Genomic DNA, 16,207 nt, shown 5'->3' with positions numbered 1-16,207 from the left:
AGTCGATATGTTTTGAACACTCGAAAACAGTCCCCCATTCTTAAGATTCTCATTCAAGCCTGGTGGGTTTAGAGAATGGGTACCGATATCCGAATGCTTGAAACGTGTCGGCTTTACCATCTAAAAACATGTCGGTTTTTGAAACTAATGAAGTTTATACATTATCATGCTGTCAGTTAATTTTTTTTATTATGAATATTTTTCAATGAAATGTTTTTTGGGGAAAAATGTCAAATTACAAATTTTTTTCACATAATTTTTTCCCCGAAGTTGGACAACAACAGGTATTGCAACAGTATCGAAATGACAAAAATGCATCATAATTTATCTAAATATTGCTAATGGCTCTCTTTCAATTTTAGCTACTGCTTTTGGTTTTAAAAACACCGAACAGTAATTCCTGCAACAGTGTAACAATGCCACAGTAAAAGCGGTTCAATTGTCAATTGGCTTCATCCATTTCTTGCTGACTTTACGTTCGAGCGACACTTTATAGTGATTTAAAAAGTACAGTTACTAGTTCTACAGTTTTCTTCTTTTGCAAAGAACCACATGATCGAGAACAAGATTTTTGGATCTCAAAATTTTAAATAAAACTACGAGATTAGTTCCTCAAAATATGTTGGTTTAACTCCTGTGAAATGTAAAATTAATTACTACAAAACGAGATACCAAACTGAGGATTTACTACAAACTTGTGATTGGTTGTTGATTAGTGATTGATAAAAATATTTTCTACTTGAAATTCTTGTTAAATAATATTTTTACATGAACTTGTAGGAGGAGAAGGATCCCTTATAACTTCAGCGGGTGCTGTTATTGGCATTGGAAATGACCTTGCTGGCAGCATTCGAATTCCAGCTTCTTTTTGTGGAATTTATGGACACAAACCAACAAGAGGTAAGTAACAATGGAGAAATAGGTTTTAGCGCAGTAAGCAAAAAGTAGTAAAGATTACGAACTAACCTCTAACGCAATGTAAACGCAACTGTTGAGCCAAAACTAAATAAAAACGCACTAATGAAATTCGTCAAAAATTTAACGACGGTTTAGAAGTGGAGAACATTCGTCTGCTATCAAGTATGATTTTTCATAGTATGCCCCAACGAAAAATGCAAACTCTACTTGTATTTGTACACAAGTTGGGACATACTACGTATGTAAGATCATACTAGATATCCGACGAATGTTCTCCGGTCCTCATATAACAGTCATAGAAATTCTGACTTCCGTTGTCGTTTCTTTTTTTATTATTATTAAATTTTGTCAAAACTGTTGCGTTAACATTTCGAAATTCTTCTTTTTAGTTCAAAAATTATTAGTATGCGTTTGGTGTAATTTTTGGACTGTTACTGTTAAAACTGTCTAAAAATTAGTTCAAGCAAACAACAATTAATTTATTTCATAATTCATGCTATTAACTATATAAAACACTAGGAATATAAATTAGATGTCGAAAGGCATGAACTTGATGGCAAATGATGCGCTACTCGCACAGTTCTTACATAACACTCCAAATAGTTGCAATGTTTTAATAATTTCCTATTGGAAATTTCGGAGTGTATTAGACCAAAATAGTGTCTGTATTATCTTTAAACTTAATATGATGAAATTATAATCTAAGTTAAAACATATAATGGTACTACTTTATCTGGTGTACAGAATACAATAGTTCAGCTTGAACGGTAACATGATTGATTTAATATAACACCTTATTAGGATGCTAAAAATTTGCACCGTGTTATGGCTCAAAGTTAATGGTTTCATGTGGTAAGACATAATATGGCCAATATAATGGTTAAACGTGTAAGCGAATTTTTGAAACTGTTGTTACGTAATTCTATATTAAGCATTACTCCATTTGTTCACTTCTAGCCGGAATATAATAACAACAGTGTACTTTGGGTTTCAAAGATTATTTAGATTGGAAAACTCCCTAAAAACGTAACGGACACTGAATCTCGCAGAATGGAATCTTGCATAATTGCAATTAGATACCTGCAAGCGACGTCATTGTGGGTATCGATCTTGATTGGCTGTTGAAACATGGCAACTGTTCTTTCCTTTCGAGTAAGCCTAAAGCGTCAAATATGAATACGTATCGATTATACGATACGTAATCGAATCTCGTAATCGATTATATACCACGAATCGATTTAGGGCGATCATCTCATAACAAGTGAATTCTTGTAAATTAATGAGAAATGTAATTAATACTTGCCTTGTAGCTGTAACGTTATCTTGTTTGTAACTAACCAACTAACTATGGTGTTATGAATCAGGTGGTTTTTTTATCAGCGGTCTTCTTCATTTCGAATTGAGTGTATCTCATTTTGACTTGGATCTAGTTCTGTGGGCACAAAGTCGGCAAAATCTCGAGGTGACAAAATCTCGTAACATAATCTTTTCGGTAGACAGAATTTCACGAGCAAAAATTTTAACATTACTATAATTTTACGTAAATAACTCTCCAGTAGAAATCATCTCAGGAGTAGAAAATTTTTCTGTTGCAACGTCTCACATGAAAAAAATCTTACGTAGGCGAGAAATCATGTATAAAAATATAATTGAAATTAAAATTAGTACTACTATAGTATTTCATATATGAGATATTTTGTACAGCATTTTTTTCTTTATTTTTGTGTGAGATTATAATTTGGATAGATTATACTTTGCGATATTCCACTCCCTTATAGATAATGTATATACACTAAATTTCACCTTAACTAAATTACGTTCCCCATAGACTTAGCTATCACGAATATTTTTCGTCATTGTGAGATTTTGTTTTGCGCGACAAATTTTCTTCTAGGCAAGTAATACAAGCGCAAGTAAATTTCATTATTTAATTTTTTGAGTAGTGACAACCATTTTATTTTAAGTTAAAATTAAATTTAAAAAAAATATTTTTAAAAAAATTTATTTCCTTTCACCCGATGGGTCAAAAAGTACCCTTTCTTCATATTACTGTAACACTGTTTTTTTTTTTAAAACATAAATATTTTTTAAAATATCCTTTTGTAAAAGACAGTTTTTTTAGAATATCTCAATTGTGCAAAAAAAAATAAAAGGAAGAATTTAATTTTTTCCTCTAAAAAAATATTCTTATTTTTCTGTAAAATATTCCTTAAAATTGCATTTATTTTTTGGCCTTTTTTTTTAATTCCATTTCGCTTTAAGTCGAATGATTTTCAAAACATTAGTATTCAGTCATAATAATATAATTTTTTTTTACCTACACAGGAATTGTTTCGAATAAATTAGCATTTCAAGAACCACCAGAAACTGAATGTTTTGGTCAGTTCATCAGCACAGGGCCAATGTGCCGTTATGCCGAAGATTTGCCGTTGCTGACTAGAGTTTTGGCAAACAACCATGAAAATGTTCGATGGAATGATAAAGTAAGTAAAATTCAATCAATATATGGAGTCTAATGCGGTGAACCTGGTTCGAATCCCAGTCGATACGAATTCCGCATCCAGCTTGCACCAACCACAGTGCTGAGGTGAAATATCCTTAGTGGTAGACGGATCATGTGTTAGAGTTCCTTTGCCGTCAGGTTAACTGTGGGAGGTTCTCGTGGTCTTCCTCTCCATGTAAGGCAAATGCGGGTTAGTTCCATCCAAAAGTCCCCCANCTCATGATCATTGCAGATGTCGTCATTTCATTGCAGCGTCGTTAGTTAACATATTGCAGATTTACTTAGCAACTCTTATTTGACAATATATTTAAATTTCACTGAAATTGGCTTATTTTTTGAGAGAGTTAACACCATTTTTGTAATATTTTCCTTGTTTTTGATAACCGGGGAAAATAATCCCAAGAAACCAAAGTAGAAAGATGTGCTTGATAACGAAAAAACTTAATAAGCTATAAAAATTATTAAGAGGGAAAAAGTCGACATGTTTCGAGCACTCGAAAATAAACCCCCATCCTCAAGATTCACATTCAAGCCTGGTAGGCTTAGAGAATGGGTACCGATATCCGAGTGCTTGAAACGTGTCGGTTTTTGAAACTAATGAAGTTTATACATTATCATGCTATCAGTTTATTTTTCTTTATTTTGAATATTTTTCAATGAAATGTTTTTTGTGAAAAAACGTCAAATTACAAATTTTTTTTCCCCGAAGTTGGGCCGCAACAGGTATCGCAACAGTATCGCAATGACAAAAATGCATCATGATTTATCTAAATATTGCTAATGGCTCCCTTTAAATTTTAGCTACTGCTTTTGATTTTAAAAACAGCGAACTATAATCCCTGCAACAGTGTAACAATGCCACAGTAAATACGGTTCAGTTGTCAGCCGGCTTGATCCATTTCCTGCTGACTTTGCGTTCGAGCGACACTTTATAGTGATTTAAAAAGTACAGTTACCAGTTCTACAGTTTTCTTCTTTTGCAAAGAAAGACATGATCGAGAACTAGATTTTTGGATCTCAAAATTTTAAATAAAATCAAAATATGTTGGTTTAACTCCTGTGAAATGTAAAATTAATTACTACAAAACGAGATACTAAACTGATGATTTACTACAAACTTAGTTGATTAGTGATTGATGGAAATACTTTCTGCTTTGAAATTCTTGTTAAATGTTATTTTTGCATGAACTTGTAGGAGGAGAAGGATCCCTTATAACTTCAGCGGGTGCTGTTATTGGCATTGGAAATGACCTTGCTGGCAGCATTCGAATTCCAGCTTCTTTTTGTGGAATTTACGGACACAAACCAACAAGGGGTAAGTAACAATAAATGTTATATGGAGAAATAGGTTTTAGCGCAATTAGCAAAAAGTAGTGCGGATTATAAACTTGCCTCTAACGAAATGTTAACGCAGCAGTTGAGCCAAAAGTAAATAAAAACGCAATAACAAAGAATATTAGAAGCGAAGAACATTCGTCTGATATCTACTATGACACAAGCATGATCTTTCACAGTATGCCCCAACTAGTGAAAAAGCAAACTCCTCTCGTATTTGTACACAAATTGGGACGTACTATGTAAGATCATACTAGATATCCGGCAAATGTTCTCCGGTTCTCATATAACAGTTGTAAATTTTTTGACGAATTTCGTTGTCGTTTTTTTTTATTAACTTTGTCTAAACTGTTGCGTTAACATTTCCAAATTCTTTTTTAAGTCCAGGTTAGTACTAGTACTTGTTTGGTGCAATCGTTGGATTGTTACTGTTAAAACTGTTGGAGAGCGTTAGCGAGCAGGGGGCGGAGCCTCCTAGTATGAGATATTTTGCACAGCATTCTTTTTGTGAGATTATAATTTGAATCGAATATACTTCGCGATATTCCACTCCCTTATCGATAATACATATACGCTAAATTTCACCTTAACTAGATTATGTTCACCATAGACTTAACTATTACCAATATTTTTCGTCATTGTGAAATTTCGTTTTGGAAGAATTGTGAGACAAATTTTCTTCTAGATCTAAATCTTTTCAATCTTTCATCGGTACTTCTTAATTAGCTAAACGCAAATAAATTTACTTATTTTTATTTTTTATTTTTTGAGGAATGACGGTTATTTTATTGAATTTCCTTGTACTCGATGAACCAAGAAGTACCTTTTCTTCATATTACTTTAAAAATGTTTTTTAAAAAAACATAAATATTTTTTTAAAATATCCTTTTTTAAAAAGACAGTTTTTTTTAGGATATCTCAATCGTGCAAAAAAAATAAGAGGAAGAGTTTAATATTTTCCTCAAAAAAAATATTTTTATTTTTCTGAAAAATATTCTTTAAAATTGCATTTATTTTTTGCCCTTTTTTTTATTCCATTTCTTTTTAAGTGAAATTATTTTCAAAACATTAGTATTCAGCCATAATAATATAGTTTTTTTACCTACATAGGAATTGTTTCGAATAAATTAGCATTTCAAGAACCACCAGAAACTGAGTGTTTCGGTCAGTTCATCAGCACAGGGCCAATGTGCCGTTATGCCGAAGATTTGCCGTTACTGACTAGAGTTTTGGCAGACAACCATGAAAATGTTCGATGGAATGATAAAGTAAGTAAAATCCAATCAATATATGGATTCTAATGATGTGAACCGGGTTCGAATCCCAGTCGATATGAATTCCGCATCCGGCTTGCACCAGCCACAGTGCTGACGTGAAATATCCTCAGTGGTAGACGGATCATGGATTAGAATCCCCTTACCGTCAGGTTAACTGTGGGAGGCTCTCGTGGTCTTCCTCTCCATGTAGCGCAAATGCAGGTTAGTTCCATCCGAAAGTCCCCCAAGAAGGCAAATTTCTTCCAATACTTGATCCAGGAGTTGCGTTGTCTTCTGGATTGGGTTCAAAATTACAAATCTACGGAGTTGAACATTAATAGTCGTAAACCCAAACATTGTCCTTTATAAAGGACAATATTTACAGGAGGATCGTGTCGAACATTGATGACCTAAAAGCCAGAATTACAACCGCAATAGCCTCTGTGGATACCGACATGCTTGTCGCTGCCTGGCGTGAAATTGACTATCGACTTGATATTCTCCGTGCGACGAAGCTGCACACACGGAAGTTCATTGACAAGGGTCATGAAACTTTTTGAGTCTATCTAACCATTTATGTTATTAATTTTAATCTATCTTTATTATTTTATGAGTTATTAAACATCAAAATGGGTCAGGGAATTTATAAACACCCTGTATATTGCTCTGTGTAAAAATTAGTTTACAATGTTGTATTCTGTTACTTTTTTTGATGATAACATTATTAAATGTATAATAAGACAAATCTACTTAAATTTGTATGAATTAGAAATTCATGGCAACTAAAATTAACTTAATTAACGATATGTTGCATTTTCAGATTGATTTTTGTAGAGTGAAATTTTATTACATGGAAGAAATACCTGGTCTACTAACAGGAGCAATTCCAGAAGTCAAAGAGTCTATTAAAAAAGTTAGTAATTTTTTTTTAAACCTTTTTTATCTGGATTATTTTATAGTAAGAAAACATTTATTTTTACTTCTAATGTTTTATTTAATTAAAAAATTGCATGTTTATTTTGTAATACTTATCTTATTCCATTTTTTCACATGACTTATTCCACTTTTTCCCACGTATTAATAAACTAATTTTAATTACAGTTACAGTACATTTAATTTACAGTTGGAATGTTGTTGTTTTTCTTCTTCTTCTTTTTTTCCTAAATTAACAAATAAATAACTAGATAAATAAATAAATGAAAGACTTGCTTTTTGCTTTTGCACTGACAAATCAGAAACCAAATCTTATTTATTTCTGAACGTCAGTTTTTGAAAATGAAGTTTGCTTATAAGCAAATAAGCGTAAAAAGATAATGAAGACATGATAGCTTGCAAAAAGGCTAAGTAGTCATGTTAATCGAAAGTAAAAAGCAATCCTTCCTAAAAGTAAAGTAACGAACTTAAGAAAATCCGTAAAAATACGCATTGCTTAGCACTAAGCGGGGGAATTAATGAAACTGGCATCCCTACATTTAAATATTCATTTAAGTTTTGTGATCATGAAATTAGCATTTTAAAAACTTAAAAATATTTTCGACGAATTTTAGCCATTTTTGGAAAGCAAAAAATTTTAAATAATGACTGAAACTTTGTAATTACATCGAATGAATTGTACACTTATTCAAAAGAACCACACTATTTAAAAGAAACTATAAAAACCATAACTGTAATAATAATAAAAATTACACGAATTTCTTCTATTTTTTGTACTCGCTTCTAATAAAAGATTCCTCCTAAAGTAACACTTCTTTTAATGCTCGAATTTTTATTTACATCGTGTGAACCTTAATGATCTGAAGAGTTCTATCTACTAATTAATTGGTGCCACTATATTTACTAAAATAGAATTAAAAACTTACTTTTTTGTATAAACACAACTTTTTTCGACGCATTTTCGATTTTAGGCCATTAAAATATAGCGGATAGGGAAATACTGTCACTATAGTTTGGTCACGGTCGAAAAATTAAGCCTTTTAATGTTGCATATATACTATTAGCATATTTCTCCAAATCTAGGCACGAACTTTTTATTTATAATTATGAAACTCATCTTACAAAATATAAGAAATATAGTTTGAAAATAATAGTTTTCCTTTGAAGGATCTATATCAGGAAAAAGAAAATCTTGCTACTACTTTTTTACTTATTTACTTATTTTTTATTTAAATTTACTATACGGCATAAGTTTACGCAATGAATAACTTAAAAAAAGCGGCTTCTACACTTTATTTTATTAATTTTTGGTTCACATTTGTTTCATTGTACAAAACTGCAGATTTACGCAATGGATTACTTTCAAGCTGCACGATCCTCTAGTGACGTTTTTCTACCAATGCCTGAAATTGGCGACATAAAATTTTTTGTATGCCAAATATTCATTTATTTTTACAGATCCTTCCTAATTGTCGGAATATTTATGAAATTTATTTTTAGGGATTATTTTTGCACACTAAATTGAATGCAGTAAAAAAAATATATTTCTACTAAATTTTGCAAGACGTCTGGGTGAATCTTTTCAGCTCAGACCAAGATACTATCAAACCGCCTACACGCGTTTTATAAGTGGCTTTTCGGCAGGGTCAAAAGACCTTCCCAGAGTGCTACTTGTGTTCTGCCTACATGGCCTCCCCTGCCCACATTTTAGTTTATTTGGGTTTTAGCAAAGATAAAGTCCTCCGGGATCCATTACTGTTTTTAGAGATTTTTGGATTCATGGGGATTGTCCATACCAGCTGGACAATCTGAGATTTGTAACAACAACTGAGATTCTGCAGAAATAGTGCGTGTTTGAGCCAATTTAAGCATATTCCGCCTTAGTTACAGTTTGCTGTTATATATAATTTAAGAAATTTATTTCAGATAATTGCCATAACACTTTAAGGAATGAAAATCTGATCAATAGTTCAAAGGGGGCCGTGATGGCTCAGGGGATAGAGCGTTCACCTTCCGATGAGGTGAACCAGGTTCGAATCCCACTGATGGATGGTCGATATGAATCAGCAACCGGCTTGTACCAAACACAGTGCTGACGTGAAATATCCTCCATCCGTAGTTCTATCAAAAAATCTTCCATTAAGGCAAATTTCTCCCAATAATTGATCCAGGAGTTCCCTTGTTTTCTAAATTGGGTACAAAATTACAAGGCTGCGGAGTTGAACATTAGTAGTCGTAAACCCAAAAATTGGGTCAACTGTTCAACGACGGTCATAAAATAAAAAAATAGTTCAAAGGTTATTCGTTTTTTTTTCCAGCAGTACAATTTTAAAATTTATAACTCTTTCAAATTTTAACACCTTAAAATTATGTTTTCGAAAAACATTTGAACAATTTTTTTGTATTGTTAATAGCTAGATAAATTTTAGATTAAGTTTTGCTTTTAGGCCTCAATAGTTTTGAGTAACAAAGTATTCTTCATTTAACTAAGCGTTTGTTTTCTTTCTAGGCTGCTAAACGTTTTGAATAACATTATATTTTCTTAATACAATTAAGTTTTTGTTTTCTTTCTATGCTGCCTAACATTTTGAATAACATTATATTTTCCTCATTTAATTAGATTTTTGTTTTTATTTCTAGGCTGCCAAACATTTTGAATAGCACTATATTTTCTTCATTCAATTAAGTTTAGATTTTATTTCTAGGTTGATAAACATTTTGTCGAATAATATATTAACTTTATACAAATAAATTTTATGGTGTATTATTAGATGACAAACATTTTAATTAAACAATATATTTTCTTCATTCAATTAAATTTTTGTTTTTTTTTTTGTTTCTCAGCTGTCAAATATTTTGAAGAAAATATATTACTTGCATCTACTTTCATTTTATTTTTAAATCTTTTATTAGGGTTTCAAGCACTTTAAATTGCAAAATATTTTCTTCATTCAACTTAATTTTTGTCATGCTAATCAATATTTTAAAAACTATTCATTATCTTCAATCAATTATATTTTTATTTTATTTTTTAGGCTGTTAAACACTTTGAAGAACAGTACGGAGTCAGAGCAGTTAAAGTTAACTTAAGTGAAATGAAATACGCCATGCAAATGTGGGAATGTAAATTACTAGAAGCTGGATCACCATCATTCAAGTCTTTGATAGCCGGCATTTATGGCCACATAAACTTATATTGGGAAGCGATTAAGAATGTATTCCACTGCTCACCACACACTTTACCTGCTATTTATTTCGCCATGGTAGATAGACGAGACAAAGATGACTTCTACTTCAAATGCCTTAAGAAATACGACGATCTTAAAAGTAAATTCGAAGACATTCTCCAAGGAGACTCCATCTTTCTAATGCCAACTCACCGTGAAACACCACCCCATTATTTAATGACTATACCCAAATATAAAAACATTGGATATACGTCAATATTTAGCATTTTAGGATTTCCATCAACTCAAATACCAGCTGGTTTGTGCAATGGCCTTCCTATAGGAATACAGGCCATCAGTAGACCTTATGGTGACCACCTAACTATAGCCACAGCTCTTGAATTAGATCAAGTGTTTAATGGTTGGATTTCACCTTGTCCAGTTAGTGTGTAAATAGACTATCATAAATGTGGAATTTTTCATACAAGAACTTCAACAAACAAAACAATGTCTCAACAGATCATATTAATTATGGATTCCTTTTAAGCTTTGAAACATGGCTAATTATCAAATTTTTCATACAAGAACTTCAACAAACAAAACAATGTCTCAACAGATCATATTAATAATGGATTCCTTTTAAGCTTTTAAACATGGTTAACTGTCGGAAATTTTCGATTCAACAGCTATTATTACTACAAAAAGTGCTTGAATAAAATAAATATTCACCTCCTATCCATGTTAATGTAAAAATATAAAATTAAATTCACAATTCAAAGACTTTACTAAATCAACTACAAATACAAATTGAGAAAACCAAATGAACCATACAAAATACATGATGGATGCATTTTACTTGGCCTGTTAATGTCTAAATAGGCAATTATTAATATGAATTTAACATTTAAAATTGTATAACTGGTAATTCATTATTTAACAGTGAATATATTTGTATTTTAGTTACAGTTTCAGTTATAAAATGATGTAAACTAAAATGTAAGCCAATATGCCAAATTGACGCCCAATCGTTTCTGATTGTAAACAATGCATATTTAATGGGAATAAAAACAAAAAAAAAATTTAAAAAAACAATTATTGAAGTTAATGATTTAAAACGTACGGTTTACAATTAGCGTACATTTTATTTTCAAAAATAACTAAACACAAAATACTTTAAATTTATTATATTATAACATACTATAGCTATTTCAATGAATAACCTTTAAAGAATAACCATGTATTTGGTTTACAGTTATTATTCTAATTATTATAGTTATTGTAGTATTAGCGAAAATTCTTGTTGGTTGGCATTATTTGCTTTGATTTTGACAAAAATTCTTCAACTATTTTACACAAGAACCCTTTTCTTTTTTAATTTCAAATGCTTATGCACTGTTCTTAATAATTTTATATAGTATGTTTCGCGTTATGTGACTTGGCACATAACTTACCTAGCAGCCATAGTAGCTGAAAGATATGAAATAAACTGCCTACGGACTGTAAACATTGCTTGTCTTAAGGCAGTTAACAGTTAAAAAAGTAATGCCTATTTATAAATGACTGATCTGACGTCACTATAAAATACTTAATTCGATTAGCCAAAACTAATTTATGTGCACTTTCCTCATATTTCTAGGGCTGCCAATTGCTACGCCTTTTGCAAAATATTTTCTAGCGTAATAGACAATCAAAAACTAAAGCTTTAAGATTTTGGGTTATTTTGTCACCATTTTAAAAGCCTCGCCTCAAATGAACTGGAAAAGAAGCAGCTTTTCATAAGAACTTTTGAACCACCCACATGTAGTGGTGCGGAAGATAACTCACCAAATTTAATAAATAAAGATCAAAACATAAACTTTGCTACCACGAGAAGAAAATTTCTCACAAAGCGTTGAAGCTCGGCAGTCCTGTATTTCAGAATTCTACTTTTTTTAATTCAAATTGACTTTTCATTTGTTAGAATTTTTAAAAACATTGTGAGAATTGTCAATATTCTGCGGTTGGTTGACACAGCTATATGCTTTGTCACTTGGAACATTAAAAAAGTTTTGCATTGAAACAATATTACTGAAATGCAATTTTTTCTATTGCATGCAATTTTTAAACTGATCTGATATCAAATCTTCAATCAGTTTCTCTTTACAAGTAACTGTTTTTATGCAATTTAATAACATATTCTTAACCAAGAATTTTTATATCATTGTTAAGAATATGTTATACCTGGTTAAAAATATATTAAACAAGTGAAAACAAGGCGTAACCACTTATCTGCTACGTAAGGTGTGGTGGGAAGAAAGCAATAATACATTTCAGTTCATGATGCGATAAGTTAATATCATGTGTTTTTCGTCTTAAGTGTTATTTTCTAAGGAGAAGACAAGTGTATCTACATGTATAAAAATCTATACGTTCTTTATAAACTTGTACATTCAGACAAAAAATAAACTAAATAAAAATATGGTTTTAAAAAAGATCTGTAGCTTTCCTAACAAAACTAATTTCAGATATGAAATCAACACATCCGGTTTAGGTAAGATCAAGTAATTGTATAAGTGCAGTAAAAGATGGGAATATGATTAAATTTAAAATATTTAGTTATAAGAGGAACTAACCACAGCAATCATATTTATTAGTAATGATTGAATAGCGTGAAATGAAAAAAAAATTACTTGGTATCTCAATAGTTTTTTTACAAACATATTTTAAGTTACAAGAGGCGAATTACATTAGTGTAACAATTTTATTTTCAAAACTGAAGAGCAAGATCTATTTTTGTTTTATTGTTATTATTATAAATAGTAGTAGTAGTGGTATTTTGTCACAGTTTTATTATTATTTCATTATTATTATTTTCAATAACTATTAATAATAATAATATTTACTTGTACGTTAGCTGAGTACCAAACAATAGCCAAGCTTCGGCATTACTGCATCAGTCGGTTGTTTATTTGTCACCGGTGATTTTTTTTATTGCATTCAATTTACACATACACAAAAAATGAAAAACAATAATGATAATTAAAAAAATTTAACTTGCTGAGAAGTTTAATTATCAAAATTAACTAGTCAGAAAGCTAATAGAATCTTCTTTTTGATACTTTAACACGTTGCTGTAAATGACGACAAGCTGTTCTCATAGTATCTACCGTCTCCAACAAAAACACCTTTTTGTGGAGTTGTTATTTACTACTTTCTTCTGTTAATTATCACTTAATCTTAGAGTATAATTCCTATCCCTCGATATGAGATTCGTTTGAGAAATTGCATCGTAAAAGTTCTTGAAAATCCTCGAATTTGGAATAAAGGTCACGAAAATATTCGTGACCGGTAGGCACACTGGTCCTTAACATTTCAATTTATAAAAAAAATAACATTAGTACAAATTGAACTAGTGCATTTATTTGTTAATTGGGTGCTTGAAACTCGATCAGAAGATGATCACTGATACCCAGACACCTGACCTATGACCTCAGTGTTAGCTGATCGTTTATAAACAAGATGGTATTTATAAACAAGATAGTGTTTTAAAGTCAAGTCTCTCCACATAAGTCAGAAAGTTAATTAAATACACCACCAGATCGCAAATCGAATTTGCTAAAATGTAATTATTTCTCTTCTACGCCTTTTACATTACATAGATTTAATATTTTATTGAAACCGTGATATATTTTTGTGTACCTGACAACTTCCGTGCACTTTGTTACTTTGTTTATGCTGTACATGGCTTCGAGCCAGTCTTTGTGTTAAGTAAGAAATATATAGTGAAAGAATTGAAATCTTTGTTAAAGAATCTTAGTGAAAGAAAATAGAATGTCACTTATCAGAATTGAAAATTGACGGGTTAGGCTTACTCGAAATAGAATGGAAAGAACTGTTGAAAACGTAAAGAAATGCCACTCTTCAACAGACAATTAGGATCCAGATACCCGCGCTACGTCACTTGCAAGCATCCCATTATCAATAGTATCTATATTATATAAAACGCTAATACGTACGTATGTATGTATCAATAAAACCGATGATATTTCTTTTCTCGCGCTGGCAACAGTTTTCATTTTTAATTTATTAGATTCGGCGCGCAAGAGCACGTAGTGAGCAACCAGATAACAATAACCAGAGTGAGCATTATCAGGTTGTTCAATTCAGATTCATGCACTAAAAACATGACAATATTTAATTTAAACTCAATTAGGAATTAATTAATTAATTGAAGTGAGAATGCTTTAAAAGGCCGCTGTTGAATTGATATTTTTCTACTGAGAGCTACCTAAACGTCTAAAAAACGTTTAAGTGTTTGTATTGAATGCATTGAATTTTTTTTATATTTCGCGTTTATTTATGCATTGAATTTTCACGCTTTAAAATGCAAAATATTAGTGAAGCAATATTTGATAATTTATTTTGCTAATATGTTTCTTATTTAGCTAATGTTTTGATTTTTTCACCATGTACAATCTAAATAGCTAATATACTTTTTTAAAAGCCAATAAGAACATTGGTAGAATTCTTCTACATAAGTACAATACTATGTCTTTGATGATAAAATACTATGTCTTTGATGATAATATATTATGTCTTTGTGCTAGAACATTGTGTTCATTGGCGAGCGAGCGCAGCGAGCCATGGTTCACGGCGTGGACCACATAGGATTGCGTAGCAATTCTCGGGGGTTGGCGAGCGTCAGCGAGCAGGGGGCGAAGCCTCCTAGTATAAGATAAAGATGTAACATTCCAGATAACATATCTATTATTTTATTTTTCTCTGTTTGTGTGGGAAGAGAAAAAAATGTGGTAATGAGTAAGTAACGATTATAGCCATCGAGAATTTTCGTAAAAAAACTGAATTTTCATGAATAACAGATCAAATAAACTCATTGAAACACAATTATATAATAATTTAGTGTAAGGGAGACTATTGCAATTGGAACCATATTTTTTTTATGCAGAAAGTAGTAAATTAAATAATTCAGAAATTTTTGAGGATATATTGTACTTTTATATCTTTTGCAAACGAATTTTATGATACTCTTCAGAATTTCTTTTTCTTGAGGTAGAAAAATACCATGTTGTAAATCTCCAAATAATCTAGCTTTATGAACTCTCAAAATACTTCACTTAAAAATACTGATAAGGAAAAACCATGAAAGCATTTTATAGAATTAAAATTTGAAAAAAAAAATAATCAAACGATTTAAAAAAGACTTCATTAAGTCCATTAAATAGTAAAAGAAAACGATAATTTATCATTTAACTAGTAGTTAAGATTACTACTGCAGAGCAGGAATTGTGACTCTGGTGCTACTTTAAGCTAGTTATATAAAAAACTAGAGGGTTCAACATGGTTCAACCCTATGTTCGCTGCGTTTGTCAAACCCCTGAACTGTTTTCGCAGTTCCTTTCGAATAGCCTCGCTAGCTTATTGGATATTTTAGTCGTGCCTTGAATGCATGCTGACTCTCTTTTTAAAATGAAGTTCTAAAAATACGCTAAAATGGTTTATAAAGACTTAATTCAATTTATGCTCATCAAGATTATATGAAATTATATAGTACAAAAACTATACATTTCAGCATTAGACAGTACAATTTATTCTATATTATGTCATAAACTCAAAACACCTTAATTTAACATAAACTCACAAATGAATAAAAACCAAAGCGAAAATAAGAAATAAAATCACATCTGCCCGATCTTTGTCGATAAAACGCATGTCTTTCCCGGTAATTAAGAAACCTATTAAAGCTACTAAAAACCTCGAAATTATTATTAAACTTGCGTAAATAGATAAGTAAAATTAAAACAAAAATGTAGAACAATTTTTTGAAATGAATTATCCTCTGTTAACTCTTCATTTCTTTCCAATTGACAGCGGAAAGCTGAATTCAGTTTGTTTCAGCTTTTCACTGTCCAAGCGAGGAATAAATTTTCATTCAGAAATTGCAAGTACGTTTAAGTGTTTATGCTTATGACAGCTCATTCTCTTGATATTTCAGTTCTTTTTTGATAGCGCGAATTAGAAATGGCGACTTTCTTGAAGTCGTGCAAAAGAAATATAAATATAGATGGTTTAACATTTTTACCATTAGATTTCATATA

At 31.0% G+C, this 16,207-nt stretch overlaps 1 protein-coding gene across 1 annotated transcript in view; it reads left to right on the top strand.

Annotated features, from left to right (window-relative positions):
• LOC107438919 (uncharacterized) overlaps positions 1-16,207 on the top strand; it is a 67,466-nt gene that overhangs the window by 23,500 nt on the left and 27,759 nt on the right. The window contains exons 5-8 of the mRNA XM_043046557.2: positions 781-900; positions 3,244-3,401; positions 6,833-6,925; positions 9,981-10,562. Coding sequence (XP_042902491.2) covers positions 781-900; positions 3,244-3,401; positions 6,833-6,925; positions 9,981-10,562 — 953 coding nt within the window. The remainder of the gene's footprint in view (positions 1-780; positions 901-3,243; positions 3,402-6,832; positions 6,926-9,980; positions 10,563-16,207) is intronic.

This window comes from Parasteatoda tepidariorum, chromosome 9 (genome assembly GCF_043381705.1).
Source record: "Parasteatoda tepidariorum isolate YZ-2023 chromosome 9, CAS_Ptep_4.0, whole genome shotgun sequence".
In the NCBI taxonomy this organism is placed as follows: domain Eukaryota; kingdom Metazoa; phylum Arthropoda; class Arachnida; order Araneae; family Theridiidae; genus Parasteatoda; species Parasteatoda tepidariorum.
The sequence above is the reverse complement of the archived record's forward strand: the minus strand, read 5'-3'. Positions and strand labels throughout refer to the sequence as shown.